The sequence below is a fragment of the Physella acuta genome, unplaced genomic scaffold, assembly GCF_028476545.2.
Source record: "Physella acuta isolate Inbredline_101_S28 unplaced genomic scaffold, ASM2847654v3 ptg001326l, whole genome shotgun sequence".
NCBI classification, from domain to species: domain Eukaryota; kingdom Metazoa; phylum Mollusca; class Gastropoda; family Physidae; genus Physella; species Physella acuta.
The window spans coordinates 92912-110179 of record NW_026732841.1 but is presented as its reverse complement, the minus strand read 5'-3'; the positions used below and the strand labels follow the sequence as shown (position 1 = coordinate 110179).

Sequence of the window (17268 nt, the reverse complement as noted above, 5' to 3'; positions counted from 1 at the left end):
GTATAGAGAAAGTCTTGTAATCGTGCAAAAAAAAAATCGAGATTTTTACAAATCTCGACGTTTTACATCTCACTGATACGGAAAAACATAATTTTGCAATCTTGTCCGTATGTCTGTCTGTCTGTGTGTCTGTGTGTGTGTAAACACGATTACTTGAGTACCGTTACAGCTAGGTTGATGAAATTTCATATATAAGTATTTTATCAAAATCGTAGATCCGTATCGACTTTTGAGCGATTTCCGATAACTGGAAGTGGTACTTTTTCTACTTTGAATTTATCAAAAGCCTATAACTTGAGGACTGTTTCAGATAGATAAATGAAATTTCACATGTAAGTAAAAGATCTAATTCTCTACCTTCTGTCAAATTTTGAGTAATTTCCGTTGACCGGAAGTACTAATTTACGCTATTTCCGATTTCTCAAAAAACGCATGTAAATTTATAAAGTACTAATGTTGGACACTATTATGCATATTTTTTTTGTGTTCGCTTGGTGCGCAATTCTTTTTTCTATGAGATTCTATTCTATTTTTAAAAGTTTAAGTAATTAAAAATCATGTTTATATTCAAAGTTATATAAGAATATTCGAGAAAGTTTAGGGGATATCACTCCCGGTTTATTTACAGTTAAAACATGACCTATTTAAAATCTTGACAGATTTTGTAACAGTTAAAACCTGACCTTTTTAAAATCTTGACAGATTTTTTAACAGTTAAAACCTGACCTTTTTAAAATCTTGACAGATTTTTTTACAGTTAAAACCTGACCTTTTTAAAATCTTGACAGATTTTTTTACAGTTAAAACATAACCTTTTTAAAATCTTGACAGATTTTTTAACAGTTAAAACCTGACCTTTTTAAAATCTTAAGACTTTTTTAACATTTAAAGCCTGACTTTAAAATCACTGACAAAATATATTTTTTTTTCTTAAAAATAAGATTCTAGATTTTACATAACATATCTAATGACAGACATTCCTGAAAGAAAATCATTACACTATAATATATATAAAACATTGCAATAGACTCTTATTGAGTTTGTTGGCAAGTTTTGGACCCTCCCCCCCCCTAACAGAAATGGGGGGGGAGGTTACTTACCCCAAAGTAGACCATATCCCCTTCGTCTAAAACACGGGTTCCCAACCTGGGGGTCGCGACCCCCCTGGGGGTCGCGAAGGTCTTTCTGGGGGGTCGCCAACTGGTATACTAAACTTTAGTAATTTGAAACAAAATATAAATATTTAGAAGAATTTTTGAAATTCGACTTCATTAACATCACTGGAAATGTAATAGAGAAGAAACAAATCGCACTGTACAAAGTTGTTCTCAGTCACGAATCTATGAAATCTCCACCGGAACACACCAAAAAAGATTTGGAGTTCTTTCGTCGGTAAGAAGCTATTTGCAAACGCCAGAAACTTGATCGAACTGGAAGTTTTCACCAGCATTAGTGCAAGCATCAAATAAAGTCGCGATAGAAAATGCCAAGCAAAAAAAAAAAAAAAAAAAAAAAAAAAAATAGGAGAAAATCTCATCAAACGCTGCATGTACGTAAATGTTAAATAACACATTTTTATTGAAATTAAGCTTTCACCATTGTTTGCTTTTCAAGTTGATAAATCAACAGACGTGAGTTTGTGTTCGCAGTTGCTGGTCTGTGTCTATATTCATGCGCATGATAGCAAAGATAAAAGAGTTGCTATTTTGTGAAGATAGCATGGAGAAAATAAATACCTTTTTTAAAAACTGGATGATTAAAATGTGTTAGAACGGCTGTGGGGGTTCGTACGGATGGTGCGCCATCTATGTTTAGCTCAAAATCGGGCTTTCAGAAAACAGAAAAGATTTAGCTCCCTAACCACTGCCCTATCCAATCGACATCAAGAGTCCATTGCTAGTATAAGTCGTAAATTATATAAAATCTGGAGCCTTCAAATAACTGAGCAAAAACGTTAATATAGATCACGAGGTTCTGCTCTTCTACACTACAGTACGCTGGTTGTCAAACGAAATGTTGTAAATTGTGTTTTTGAATTGAAATCTGAAATCAAATTGTTATTGGGGAGTGCAAAGGAAAGAAGACGTTTTGGTTGGAGAGAGTATCATACCTAGCAGATGTGTTCGAACATCAACATAAGCTTAACCTTAAGCTTCAAGGAAAATGAACGAATATTATAACTTTCCATGATAATCTCGGGGCATTTTTATCACAGCTGCAAAATCGGTAAAGAAACCAAATCGTGGAAATATTGTAAATTTGAGAAACTCTGCTGTGTGGTAGATGAATCTGATTGTGAGATAATTAAACTTTTGAAAGAAGCGATTTCTCGGCATCTTGAATCTCTTGAAAACGAACTGCATGGCTATTTCTCTGAGATGAAAAATGAAGAATCTGCATTTACGCATTACCCATTCTCTACTTCCCTTGATGTTGCCAGCATTCCCGATGAATTACAAGATGAATTCTTTGATTTGCAGAATGATTTCGAGTAAGATGAAAAACTGCAGGCACAATTTTGGTGTAGTAGGTATTCACCATTCATACCCAAACGTAAAATTGATTGACTTTTCGAGAATATATTTTCAACACTATTCTTCGATTAAAAACAAAATTAAGATAATTATAATGACATAGGTTGGCGTTAACAAAAAATTTAAAAATTAAAAACTTAACCACGAAGGTTTAGTGAATAGTATGCAATTTTACTCATGCTATTAAAACAGTTATCAAGAGTAGTTCATATTGAAAGTCTACTAGAAAATCTTATTTTAGTGCTTATTAATTTCCATACTAATTTCGGCTTTTTAATTCTATGGGGGTCGCGGGTCACTTACTTTTTATAAAAGGGGGTCGCCACTCGAAAAAGGTTGGGAACCACTGGTCTAAAATATTTGCTAGCTATTTGGTTTTCAGACAAAAGTGACCCACCTTTTACCAGCAATGTCCACAAGGTGAACTGTCTTTATAGCACCTGGTTCAAATCTCACGGCCGTACCTGCTGGGATGTTCTAGAAATCAAATGTAAACATGCAGGTGGTTCTCATCAAAAGAGATTAGGATTAAGGCAATAAATTAGGATAGGTTTGGTCAACTACTTTGGCTAGAGTAGGTCAGCTGTTTATGATCTTTCATCGGGCTAGGCTACAGATCAAAGATCAACTGTCTATAGCCTAACAAACAGAAATAACAAATAAAAAAATCTCACCAGTCTTTTCCCATAGGACGCCTCACGGTCGAAGGTTAAGTTTTTGTTGGTCTCAATAAAGTGGTAGTGGCTTCCAATCTGGGAGGTCAAACAGTTCATTTTTAAAATCTTTGAATTGTGTTTTCTAGGTAAATTGAGGAGAGACAGTCTAGGGGTAGGCAACTTAAGGAGAGACAGACTTAGGGCAGACAACTTGAGGAGAGACAGACCAGGGGTAGGCAACTTAAGGAAAGACAGACTTAGGGTAGACAACTTGAGGAGAGACAGACTTAGGGTAGACAACTTAAGGAGAGACAGACTTAGGGTAGACAACTTAAGGAGAGACAGACCAGGGGTAGACAACTTTAGGAGAGACAGACCAGGGGTAGACAACTTAAGGAGAGACAGACTTAGGGCAGACAACTTGAGGAGAGACAGACCAGGGGTAGGCAACTTGAGGAGAGACAGACTTAGGGTAGACAACTTGAGGAGAGACAGACTTAGGGTAGACAACTTAAGGAGAGACAGACTTAGGGTAGACAACTTGAGGAGAGACAGACTTAGGACAGACAACCTAAAGAGAGACAGGCTTAGGGTAGACAACTTAAGGAGAGACAGACTTAGGGCAGACAACTTAAAGAAAGACAGACTTAGGGCAGACAACTTGAGGAGAGACAGACTTAGGGTAGACAACTTAAGGAGAGACAGACTTAGGGTAGACAACTTAAGGAGAGACAGACCAGGGGTAGACAACTTAAGGAGAGACAGACCAGGGGTAGACAACTTAAGGAGAGACAGACTTAGGGTAGACAACTTGAGGAGAGACAGACTTAGGGTAGACAACTTAAGGAGAGACAGACTTAGGGTAGACAACTTAAGGAGAGACAGACCAGGGGTAGACAACTTTAGGAGAGACAGACCAGGGGTAGACAACTTAAGGAGAGACAGACTTAGGGCAGACAACTTGAGGAGAGACAGACCAGGGGTAGGCAACTTGAGGAGAGACAGACTTAGGGTAGACAACTTGAGGAGAGACAGACTTAGGGTAGACAACTTAAGGAGAGACAGACTTAGGGTAGACAACTTAAGGAGAGACAGACCAGGGGTAGACAACTTTAGGAGAGACAGACCAGGGGTAGACAACTTAAGGAGAGACAGACTTAGGGTAGACAACTTGAGGAGAGACAGACTTAGGACAGACAACCTAAAGAGAGACAGGCTTAGGGTAGACAACTTAAGGAGAGACAGACTTAGGGCAGACAACTTAAAGAAAGACAGACTTAGGGCAGACAACTTGAGGAGAGACAGACTTAGGGTAGACAACTTAAGGAGAGACAGACTTAGGGTAGACAACTTAAGGAGAGACAGACCAGGGGTAGACAACTTAAGGAGAGACAGACCAGGGGTAGACAACTTAAGGAGAGACAGACTTAGGGTAGACAACTTGAGGAGAGACAGACTTAGGGCAGACAACTTAAGGAGAGACAGACTTAGGGTAGACAACTTAAGGAGAGACAGGCTTAGGGCAGACAACCTAAGGAGAGACAGACTTAGGGTAGACAACTTAAGGAGAGACAGACTTAGGGCAGACAACGGAGAGACAGACCAGGGGTAGGCAACTTGAGGAGAGACAGACTTAGGGTAGACAACTTGAGGAGAGACAGACTTAGGGTAGACAACTTAAGGAGAGACAGACTTAGGGTAGACAACTTAAGGAGAGACAGACCAGGGGTAGACAACTTTAGGAGAGACAGACCAGGGGTAGACAACTTAAGGAGAGACAGACTTAGGGTAGACAACTTGAGGAGAGACAGACTTAGGGCAGACAACCTAAAGAGAGACAGGCTTAGGGTAGACAACTTAAGGAGAGACAGACTTAGGGCAGACAACTTAAAGAAAGACAGACTTAGGGCAGACAACTTGAGGAGAGACAGACTTAGGGTAGACAACTTAAGGAGAGACAGACTTAGGGTAGACAACTTAAGGAGAGACAGACCAGGGGTAGACAACTTAAGGAGAGACAGACTTAGGGTAGACAACTTGAGGAGAGACAGACTTAGGGCAGACAACTTAAGGAGAGACAGACTTAGGGTAGACAACTTAAGGAGAGACAGGCTTAGGGCAGACAACCTAAGGAGAGACAGACTTAGGGTAGACAACTTAAGGAGAGACAGACTTAGGGCAGACAACTTAAGGAGAGACAGACTTAGGGAAGACAACTTAAGGAGAGACAGACCAGGGGTAGACAACTTAAGGAGAGACAGACTTAGGGCAGACAACTTAAGGAGAGACAGACTTAGGGCAGACAACTTAAGGAGAGACAGGCCAGGGGTAGACTTTCAATACCTGAATGGGACGGTCGCAGTAATTTGTGACGTCTAAGAGAATGGATTCCCTGCCCTTGTTGATAGTGATCTCCCCTTCTTTAACCAGGAGTTCACCGGGTGTGACGTCAACAGGACACGTGATCAAGTTATGGCTGACGTCCTACGTAAAGGTCAATAGCCTTGTTATTGTTTGATGTTTAGCCATATAAGGTGAATAGCCTTGTTATTGTTTGATGTGTAGTCATATAAGGTCAATAGCCTTGTTATTGTTTGATGTGTAGTCATATAAGGTGAATAGCCTTGTTATTGTTTGATGTGTAGCCATATAAGGTCAATAGCCATGTTATTGTTTGATGTGTAGTCCTATTTACTCTTTAAATTTGATTATCTCCACCCCTACCTCACCCTCAAATACGATACAGTGGCAAGACAGTCTCCCCACCCTGAAACTATCTCTCCCCCCCCCTCCCTGCCCACCACACCAACAGTTACATTGTGTCCGTTCTGGTCTGCTGTTAGGGTTGTGATCTCAGGAACTGGCAGAAAACTCCCGTACAATGCCAGACTCAGGTCGCCATGTTGTCGGACAATAGGTTTGTGGACAGTCACCTGTAAGGATTGTTTGAAATAATTTATCTGGCACACACAGGCCAATTTTAAATTTAAACCCGGATTCGAACTCGAGACTTATGGGTCAGCAGTCCAGCTCTCTACCGCTAGTCCACTCCGTCCCTAACATTGACCTCTGATCTCCCAAAGTTTGACTCACCAGTTTGGTGCCGTCAGGAAATGTAGCCTCGATCTGGACCTCGCTCACCATGTCTTCCACCCCTGGGATGACCTGGTTTAACCCTGAGGGGGCGGAGTTATAAGATGTCAATCATCCACACATTGAAAGTTTGAACTGCTAGACACTTCACACTGTCCACACACTGTCCACACAATCACCCACACATTGCCCAAACACTACACACACAACCATCCAAACAACCACCCACACATTGTCCACACAACTACCCACACATTGTTCACACAACCACCCACACACTATCTTCACACCCACACACTGCCCACACAACCACCCACACACTATCCACACACCCACACACTGCCCACACAACCACCCACACACAGTCCACACAACCACCCACACACTATTCACACACCCACCCACACACTATCCACACACCCACCCACACACTGCCCACACAACCACCCACACACTATCCACACACCCACCCACACACTATCCACACACCCACCCACACACTGCCCACACACCCACCCACACACTGCCCACACAACCACCCACACACAGTCCACACAACCACACACACACAGTCCACACAACCACACACACACAGTCCACACACCCACCCACACACTGCCCACACAACCACCCACACACAGTCCACACAACCACCCACACACATTCCACACAACCACCCACACACAGTCCACACAACCACCCACACACAGTCCACACAACCACCCAACAAACCGAGGAGTTGCCTCCCTTTCTCCATCAGATCTGTTACTCGTTGCCCGTCTCTGGCCAGTTCTTGCAGCTGTTGAGACAACAAATCTATTCATCAGACAACAAATCTATTCATCAGACAACAAATCTATTCATCAGACAACAAATCTATTCATCAGACAACAAATCTATTCATCAGACAACAAATCTATTCATCAGACAACAAATCTATTCATCAGACAAATCTATTCATCAGACAACAAATCTATTCATCAGACAACAAATCTATTCATCAGACAACAAATCTATTCATCAGACAACAAATCTATTCATCAGACAACAAATCTATTCATCAGACAACAAATCTATTCATCAGACAACAAATATATTTATCAGACAAATATATTCATCAGACAACAAATCTATTCATCAGACAAATCTATTCATCAGACAACAAATCTATTCATCAGACAACAAATCTATTCATCAGACAACAAATCTATTCATCAGACAACAAATCTATTCATCAGACAACAAATCTATTCATCAGACAACAAATCTATTCATCAGACAACAAATCTATTCATCAGACAACAAATCTATTCATCAGACAACAAATCTATTCATCAGACAACAAATCTATTCATCAGACAACAAATCTATTCATCAGACAACAAATCTATTCATCAGACAACAAATCTATTCATCAGACAACAAATCTATTCATCAGACAAATCTATTCATCAGACAAATCTATTCATCAGACAACAAATCTATTCATCAGACAACAAATCTATTCATCAGACAACAAATCTATTCATCAGACAACAAATCTATTCATCAGACAACAAATCTATTCATCAGACAACAAATCTATTCATCAGACAACAAATCTATTCATCAGACAAATCTATTCATCAGACAACAAATCTATTCATCAGACAAATCTATTCATCAGACAACAAATCTATTCATCAGACAAATCTATTCATCAGACAAATCTATTCATCAGACAACAAATCTATTCATCAGACAACAAATCTATTCATCAGACAACAAATCTATTCATCAGACAACAAATCTATTCATCAGACAAATCTATTCATCAGACAACAAATCTATTCATCAGACAACAAATCTATTCATCAGACAACAAATCTATTAATCAGACAACAAATCTATTCATCAGACAACAAATCTATTCATCAGACAACAAATCTATTCATCAGACAACAAATCTATTCATCAGACAACAAATCTATTCATCAGACAACAAATCTATTCATCAGACAACAAATCTATTCATCAGACAACAAATCTATTCATCAGACAAATCTATTCATGAGACAACAAATCTATTCATGAGACAACAAATCTATTCATGAGACAACAAATCTATTCATCAGACAACAAATCTATTCATCAGACAACAAATCTATTCATCAGACAAATCTATTCATGAGACAACAAATATATTCATCAGACAACAAATCTATTCATCAGACAACAAATCTATTCATCGGACAACAAATCTATTCATCAGACAACAAATCTATTCATCAGACAACAAATCTATTCATCAGACATAAAATCTATTCATCAGACATAAAATCTATTCATCAGACATAAAATCTATTCATCAGACAACAAATCTATTCATCAGACAACAAATCTATTCATCAGACAACAAATCTATTCATCAGACAACAAATCTATTCATCAGACAACAAATCTATTCATCAGACAACAAATCTATTCATCAGACAACAAATCTATTCATCAGACATAAAATCTATTCATCAGACAACAAATCTATTCATCAGACAACAAATCTATTCATCAGACAACAAATCTATTCATCAGACAACAAATCTATTCATCAGACAACAAATCTATTCATCAGACAAATCTATTCATCAGACAAATCTATTCATCAGACAACAAATCTATTCATCAGACAACAAATCTATTCATCAGACAACAAATCTATTCATCAGACAACAAATCTATTCATCAGACAACAAATCTATTCATCAGACAACAAATCTATTCATCAGACAACAAATCTATTCATCAGACAACAAATCTATTCATCAGACAACAAATCTATTCATCAGACAACAAATCTATTCATCAGACAACAAATCTATTCATCAGACAACAAATCTATTCATCAGACATAAAATCTATTCATCAGACAACAAATCTATTCATCAGACAACACATCTATTCATCAGACATAAAATCTATTCATCAGACAACAAATCTATTCATCAGACAACAAATCTATTCATCAGACAACAAATCTATTCATCAGACAACAAATCTATTCATCAGACAACAAATCTATTCATCAGACAACAAATCTATTCATCAGACAACAGATCTATTCATCAGACAAGAAATCTATTCATCACACAACAGATCTATTAGAACAGTGGTTCCCAACCTTTTTCGAGTGGCGACCCCCTTTTATAAATAGTTAGTGACCCGCGACCCCCATAAAATTAAAAAGCCGAATTTAGTATGGAAAGTAATAAGCACTAAAATAAGATTTTCTAGAAGACTTTCAATATGAACTACTCTTGATAACTGTTTTAATACGATGTGTGAAATTGCATGCTATTTACTAAACATTCGCGGTTAATAAGTTTTTGTTAACGCTAACCTATGTCATTATCAACATTCAATTTACTTCTTAATTTTGTTTTTAATCGAAGAATAGTGTTGAAAGGCTATTCTCGAAAAGTCGATCAATTTTATGTTTGGGTATGAATGGTGAATAATACACCAAAATTGTGTGAGCAGTTTTTCATCTTAGGCGGAATCATTCTGCAAATCAAAGAATTCACCTTGTAATTCATCGGGAATGCTGGCAACATCAAGGGAAGTAGAGAATGGGTATTGCGTCAATGCAGATTCTTCTTCTTTCAGCTCAGGGAAATAGCGCTGCAGTTCATTTTCAAGAGATTCAAGATGCCCAGAAATCGTTTCTTTCAAAATTTTAATTATCTCACAATCAGGTTCATCTACCACACTGCAGAGTTTCTCAAATGTACAACATTTCCAAGATTTATTTTCTTCGCCAATTTTGCAGCTTTGATAAAAATGCCCCGAGATTATTATGGAAAGTAATAATCCTCGTTCATTTTCCCTGAAGCTTCAGGTTAAGCTTACGTTGATGTTCGAATATATCTGCTAGGTATGATACTCTCTCCAACCACTCTATGTCGTTTTAAGTATACCAAAAGGTCTTGTTTCCTTTGCACTTCCAAGAACAATTTGATTTCAGATTTCAATTCAAAAACACGATTCACAACATTTCGTTTGACAGCCAGCGTACTGTAGTGTAGAAGAGCAGAACCTCGTGATCTATATTAATGTCTTTGCTCCCGATTAAATATAGAGTACGACTGTTACTTGCAATGGAGTCTTGATGACGAGGGCGTACTGGTAAATCATGCAGTGGCTAGTGAGCTAAATCTTTTCTGTTTTCTGAATGCCCGATTTTTACCTAAACCTGGATAGCGCACCATCCGTACAAACCCCTAAAGCCGTTTTAACCAACTTTAATCTTCCAGTAAAAAAAAATGTATTTATTTTCTCCATGCTATTTCACAAAATAGCAACTCTTCTTTGCTATCATCTGAATAAATATAGACAAAGACCAGCAACTGCGAACACGAACTCACGTCTATCGATGTATCAACTTGAAAAGCAAACAATGGTGAACGCTTGATTTCATTACAAATTTGTTATTTAATATCTACGGACACGTCGGCTACAAGCCGCTGAGTAGTATTATTAGGCAGAGATATTTGTTTCATCTTTACTGCACTGGAATCCCCAAGAATTAACTTCACTATCTTCAACATGCAGCGTTTGATGAGATTTTCTTCTATTGTGTGTTTTTTTTTTGTGCTTGGCATTTTCTATCGCAACTTCATTTGATGCTTGCGCTAATGCTGTATTTCCTTGGTAAAAACTTCCTGTTCGATCAAGTCTCTGACGTACGTTTGCAACTAGCTTCATGCTATATCTTTTTTGGTGTGTTCCGAATGACTCGTCTCAAATGACGTTTTAGTTTTGAAGATTTTATAAACTCGTGACTGAGAACAACTTTGCACAGTAGGCCTACGCTTTGCTTCTTCTCTATTTGAATTCCAGTGATGTTAGTAAAGCAGAACTGCAGATATTCTTCTAAATATTTATGTTTTGTTTCTCATTACTTAGGTTTAGTATATCAGTTGGCGACCCCCCAGAAAGCCCTTGGCGACCCCCAGGGGGGTCGCGACCCCCAGGTTGGGAACCCGTGTATTAGAACATAATACAATCACTTACCACGATGGATATGAGCGCTACAGCTTCTGGTTGGTTAAGCCTGACCCCCCGGGCCAGCCTCCTCTGGGCCAGGCTCCCTGCCTGAAAGATGAGGAGCCCGTCCAGCTCTCTGGGTGCCAGCCTCATGTCGTCCTCTGGGGGGGGGGAGGGGTGCACGGAGAGGATTTAACACGTCAACTGGGGGGTGGGGGTGCACGGAGAGGATTTAACACGTCAACTGGGGGGTGGGGGTGCACGGAGAGGATTTAACACGTCAACTGGGGGGTGGTCAATGTCAGGCCTACAGTAGTCTCACCACAATCTTCTCACGTCTGTTATAGTCTTACCACAATCTTCTCTCGTCTGTTATAGTCTCACCACAATCTTCTCTCGTCTGTTATAGTCTCACCACAATCTTCTCTCGTCTGTTATAGTCTCACCACAATCTTCTCTCGTCTGTTATAGTCTCACCACAAACTTCTCTCGTCTGTTATAGTCTCACCACAATCTTCTCTCGTCTGTTATAGTCTCACCACAATCTTCTCTCGTCTGTTATAGTCTCACCACAATCTTCTCTCGTCTGTTATAGTCTGACCACAATCTTCTCTCGTCTGTTATAGTCTGACCACAATCTTCTCTCGTCTGTTATAGTCTCACCACAATCTTCTCTCGTCTGTTATAGTCTCACCACAATCTTCTCTCGTCTGTTATAGTCTCACCACAATCTTCTCTCGTCTGTTATAGTCTCACCACAATCTTCTCTCGTCTGTTATAGTCTGACCACAATCTTCTCTCGTCTGTTATAGTCTGACCACAATCTTCTCTCGTCTGTTATAGTCTCACCACAATCTTCGCTGAACGTGTACATTGGTAAAACAATAACAATAAGAGAGCAATGTTAGTGAGAGTTGAAGGTATAAACATTTGCATTTGACTAGATCAGTTGTAGTCAGCTTGCGGCACAAAAGTACCACCACAGTGTACCATCACAGTGTACCATCATAGTGTACCATCACAGCGTACCACCACAGTGTACCACCACAGTGTACCATCACAGTGTACCACCACAGTGTACCACCACAGTGTACCACCACAGTGTACCATCACAGTGTACAATCACAGTGTACCATCACAGTGTACCACCACAGTGTACCACCACAGTGTACCACCACAGTGTACCACCACAGTGTACCATCACAGTGTACCACCACAGTGTACCACCACAGTCGTACAGACCCCCACAACTTTGAAGCTACACACCAGTGTGCTCTAACCCCCCCCCCCCCCTCCCCCCCACCCTTCCCCTTTTGTTGTAAGTTTTGTTGTAAGTTTTGTTGTAAGTTTTGTTGTAAGTTTTGTTGTAAGTTTTGTTGTAAGTTTTGTTGTAAGTTTTGTTGTAAGTTTTGTTGTAAGTTTTGTTGTACGTTTTGTTTTAAGCGTCTCACGATGCCAACCTAACGCTAAAGTTGAATTTTTGCTAGATCTAAACATCTGAAGCAACATTGAAATGTTATGGCATTACGTACCTTAGAACAAAATATCTCACAAAGTCCAGGTAATTCACAAGCAGTTCTCTGCCCCTGGAAAAGAATTATGATGCGGTTACTTACCCTAGGATGGTCTGTGACCAATTCGGTTATTAAATATTCATGTGGTTCCATTTAAACCATCTCATCTGGTCACGTGACTTTGTCAGCAGAATTTGATTGGCTGACATGTATGAAGTGTCGTTAACCTCTGACGTAATGCGGCAGACCTGTGTCAGTCTGGCATTGACCTACATGTCTACGTCACATCTGCCCAGTCTCACGGCGGTCCTTTCTACATGGGCGGCAGGAGTGGCGTCACAAATAAGGAGGGGGGGGGGTGGTAGGAGTGGCGTCACAAATAAGGAGGGGGGGGGGGTGGTAGGAGTGGCGTCACAAATAAGGGGGGTAGGAGTGGCGTCACAAATAAGGGGGGGGCCAGGAGTGGCGTCACAAATAAGGGGGGGGGGGCAGGAGTGGCGTCACAAATAAGGGGGGGGGGGGTAGGAGTGGCGTCACAAATAAGGGGGGGGGGGGCAGGAGTGGCGTCACAAATAAGGGGGGGGGGGTAGGAGTGGCGTCACAAATAAGGGGGGGGGGGCAGGAGTGGCGTCACAAATAAGGGGGGTAGGAGTGGCGTCACAAATAAGGGGGGGGGGGTAGGAGTGGCGTCACAAATAAGGGAGGGGGGGCAGGAGTGGCGTCACAAATAAGGGGGGAGGCAGGAGTGGCGTCACAAATAAGGGGGGGGGGGTAGGAGTGGCGTCACAAATAAGGGGGGGGTGGTAGGAGTGGCGTTACAAATAAGGAGGGGCAGGAGTGGCGTCACAAATAAGGGGGGGGGCAGGAGTGGCGTCACAAATAAGGGGGGGGGCAGGAGTGGCGTCACAAATAAGGGGGACAGGAGTGGCGTCACAAATAAGGGGTGGGGGTAGGAGTGGAGTCACAAATAAGAGGGGGGGGGCAAGAGTGGCGTCACAAATAAGGGGGGAGGAGTGGCGTCACAAATAAGAGGGGGGGGGGCAGTAGTGGCGTCACAAATAAGTGGTGGGGGTAGGAGTGGCGTCACAAATAAGGGGGGGGGGGCAGGAGTGGCGTCACAAATAAGGGAGGGGGGCAGGAGTGGCGTCACAAATAAGGGGGGGGGTAGGAGTGGCGTCACAAATAAGAGAGGGGGGGGGCAGGAGTGGCTTCACAAATAAGGGGTGGGGGGGGGGACAGGAGTGGCGTCACAAATAAGGGGTGGGGTAGGAGTGACGTCACAAATAAGGGGGGCAGGAGTGGCGTCACAAATAAGGGGGACAGGAGTGGCGTCACAAATAAGGGGTGGGGGTAGGAGTGGCGTCACAAATAAGTGGGGGGCAGGAGTGGCGTCACAAATAAGGGGGGCAGGAGTGGCGTCACAAATAAGGGGGGGCAGGAGTGGCGTCACAAATAGGGGGGGCAGGAAGTGGCGTCACAAATAAGGTGCGGGTATAAAGTGGCGTCACAAATAGGGGAAGGCCGGAAGTGGCGTCACAAATAGGGGTGCGGGTGGGAAGTGGCGTCACAAATAAGGTGCGGATGGGAAGTGGCGTCACAAATAGGGGAAGGCCGGAAGTGGCGTCACAAATAGGGGTGCGTGTGGGAAGTGGCGTCACAAATAGGGGAAGGCCGGAAGTGGCGTCACAAATAGGGGTGTGGGTGGGAAATGGCGTCACAAAAAGGGTACAGGCAGGAATAGGATTGTAAAACTAAACAGTGGCGTCACCAGGGCGATTTTAAAGTGTAACAAAAAGTTGATGACTTCAGTAGAAGGTTTATCGCCCTAGGGGAGGGGGGGCGACACAATTAAAATATGTAGGATACAAGTAGAATGATAGAATTAATTAAGGCACAACTATAATGTATGAATATGATTGAATAAATTAGGGCACAACTATAATGATTGAATATGATTGAATAAATTAGGGCACAACTATAATGATTGAATAAATTAGAGCACAACAAAAATGATTGAATAAATTAGGACACAACTATAATGATTGAATAAATTAGAGCACAACTAAAATGATTGAATAAATTAGGACACAACTATAATGATTGAATAAATTAGAGCACAACTATAATGATTGAATAAATTAGAGCACAACTATAATGATTGAATAAATTAGGACACAACTAAAATGACTGAATAAATTAGGGCACAACTATAATGATTGAATAAATTAGAGCACAACTAAAATGATTGAATAAATTAGAGCACAACTAAAATGATTGAATAAATTAGAGCACAACTAAAATGATTGAATAAATTAGAGCACAACTAAAATGATTGAATAAATTAGAGCACAACTATAATGATTGGATAAATTAGGACACAACTATAATGATTGAATAAATTAGGACACAACTAAAATGACTGAATAAATTAGGACACAACTATAATGATTGAATAAATTAGGACACAACTATAATGATTGAATAAATTAGGACACAACTAAAATGACTGAATAAATTAGGACACAACTATAATGATTGAATAAATTAGGACACAACTAAAATGACTGAATAAATTAGGACACAACTATAATGATTGAATAAATTAGGACACAACTATAATGATTGAATAAATTAGGACACAACTATAATGATTGAATAAATTAGAGCACAACTAAAATGATTGAATAAATTAGGACACAACTAAAATGACTGAATAAATTAGGACACAACTATAATGATTGAATAAATTAGGACACAACTATAATGATTGAATAAATTAGGACACAACTAAAATGACTGAATAAATTAGGACACAACTATAATGATTGAATAAATTAGGACACAACTATAATGATTGAATAAATTAGGACACAACTATAATGATTCTGACCAGAACACTTACCCTGACCCGATGTTGCTGGGAATGAAAAGGCCGACACACAAGACATGCTCTGGTGAGGTCCCCCCTCCCCCAGACACAACAACAAAAAATGATTTATGTTCACGTTTCTACTGCTGGGCAAGTGTGTAGGGCCAGGTATTCACCCCCTCCCCCCCACACCCAACACACGTCACAACCGAGACCAAAAGTTGAATCTCTGGACCTGTCCGTCTGGACGCTTGGTACAATATTTCTGCTCCAGTCGTCTGCTGTCTGCACTCGAAGTCTTTCACGTAAGTCAACATTTTTTTATTTCTTTAGAAAATTGTCTCAACCCGTGACCCTGGGTATACTCCACCATGCCAACCCTTGACCTTGGGTGTACTCCTCTATACCAACGCGTGACCTTGAGTGTGTATACTCTACCATGCCAACCCTTGACCTTGGGGTGTACCCCACCATGGCAACCCTTGACCTTGGGTATACCCACCATGCCAACCCTTGACCTTGGGTATACTCCACTAGCTGTCATATGTGCATGTGTCCCTGAGGTATCTATCTAGCGTACAGTGTCATCTAGCGTACAGTGTCATCTGGCGTACAGTGTCATCTGGCGTACAGTGTCATCAGGCGTACAGTGTCATCTGGCGTACAGTGTCATCTGGCGTACAGTGTCATCAGGCGTACAGTGTCATCAGGCGTACAGTGTCATCTGGCGTACAGTGTCATCTGGCGTACAGTGTCATCTGGCGTACAGTGTCATCTGGCGTACAGTGTCATCTGGCGTACAGTGTCATCTGGCGTACAGTGTCATCAGGCGTACAGTGTCATCTGGTGTACAGTGTCATATAGCATATAATGTGCTTATCTTAGCATCCAGTGTGAAGTGCGATCCGATGTAGATCCTTCACGTCAGCATGTCACGTGATCCTTGACGTCACCAGGTCACGTGATACAGGAGCCCCCCCCCCCCCCCCCCCCTCCCTTCAACCCCCCTCCCCTCTAAAGGTGTCCACAAAATGGCGCATGAGATATTACTGAATGCAACCCAACTCTAACAAGACTATGCAAACCATGAAAGGGGAATAATTCTGTCCGCTATCAAGTTAAGGGAGAGAAACAGGTGCAATGGCCGCCTCAGTCCCATTGGCCGCACGTCACACTAGTCACGTGACTTCTTGGTTTCCCAGGTGGTCCTTGACCATTGTGGACGGTATGTTCAGCTTGGCCAGCCTGGCAAGTTTGATCTAAATCCTGGCGTGGTACCTGGTCAACTCTTTGGCATGGGGGGAGGTGTGCCAGAAAAATACCATCCAGTTTACGCCATCTTCCATTATCATGTGAACATTGTGAGCAGCATTTAAACTTTCTAGAAACATCCCCCACCCCACTGACAGAGTTGGTGGGGGGCGTCATAAAATTAGCATGCATTACACGAGAGCTAGAACAGCTGGAACCTACCCCACATGTCTGGTGTTGGGTGACTGACCCACGTGACCCACGTCACCCGTCCCTCGGTCCAGGTGCGACGGACCACGTGACACATGTGACAGACCACGTGACACATG

At 41.3% G+C, this 17268-nt stretch overlaps 1 protein-coding gene across 4 annotated transcripts in view; it reads right to left on the bottom strand.

Moving 5' to 3' along the window:
• The window catches only part of LOC131958406 (urease subunit alpha), a 39694-nt gene that overhangs the window by 15989 nt on the left and 6437 nt on the right, over window positions 1-17268 (bottom strand). The window contains exons 1-9 of one of the 4 annotated variants that reach the window (XM_059323421.1): window positions 15722-15784; window positions 12838-12891; window positions 11333-11466; window positions 7016-7082; window positions 6284-6366; window positions 6007-6123; window positions 5534-5674; window positions 3209-3286; window positions 2932-3011 (exon numbers count right to left, since the gene is read on the bottom strand). In XM_059323421.1, the coding sequence (XP_059179404.1) occupies window positions 2932-3011; window positions 3209-3286; window positions 5534-5674; window positions 6007-6123; window positions 6284-6366; window positions 7016-7082; window positions 11333-11458 (692 nt within the window). In that variant the 5' untranslated portion in view covers window positions 11459-11466; window positions 12838-12891; window positions 15722-15784. Of the gene's footprint in view, window positions 1-2931; window positions 3012-3208; window positions 3287-5533; window positions 5675-6006; window positions 6124-6283; window positions 6367-7015; window positions 7083-11332; window positions 11467-12837; window positions 12892-15721; window positions 15785-17268 lie in introns of those variants that run through there. The other 3 variants (XM_059323423.1, XM_059323424.1, XM_059323420.1) reach the window with 3 other exon arrangements.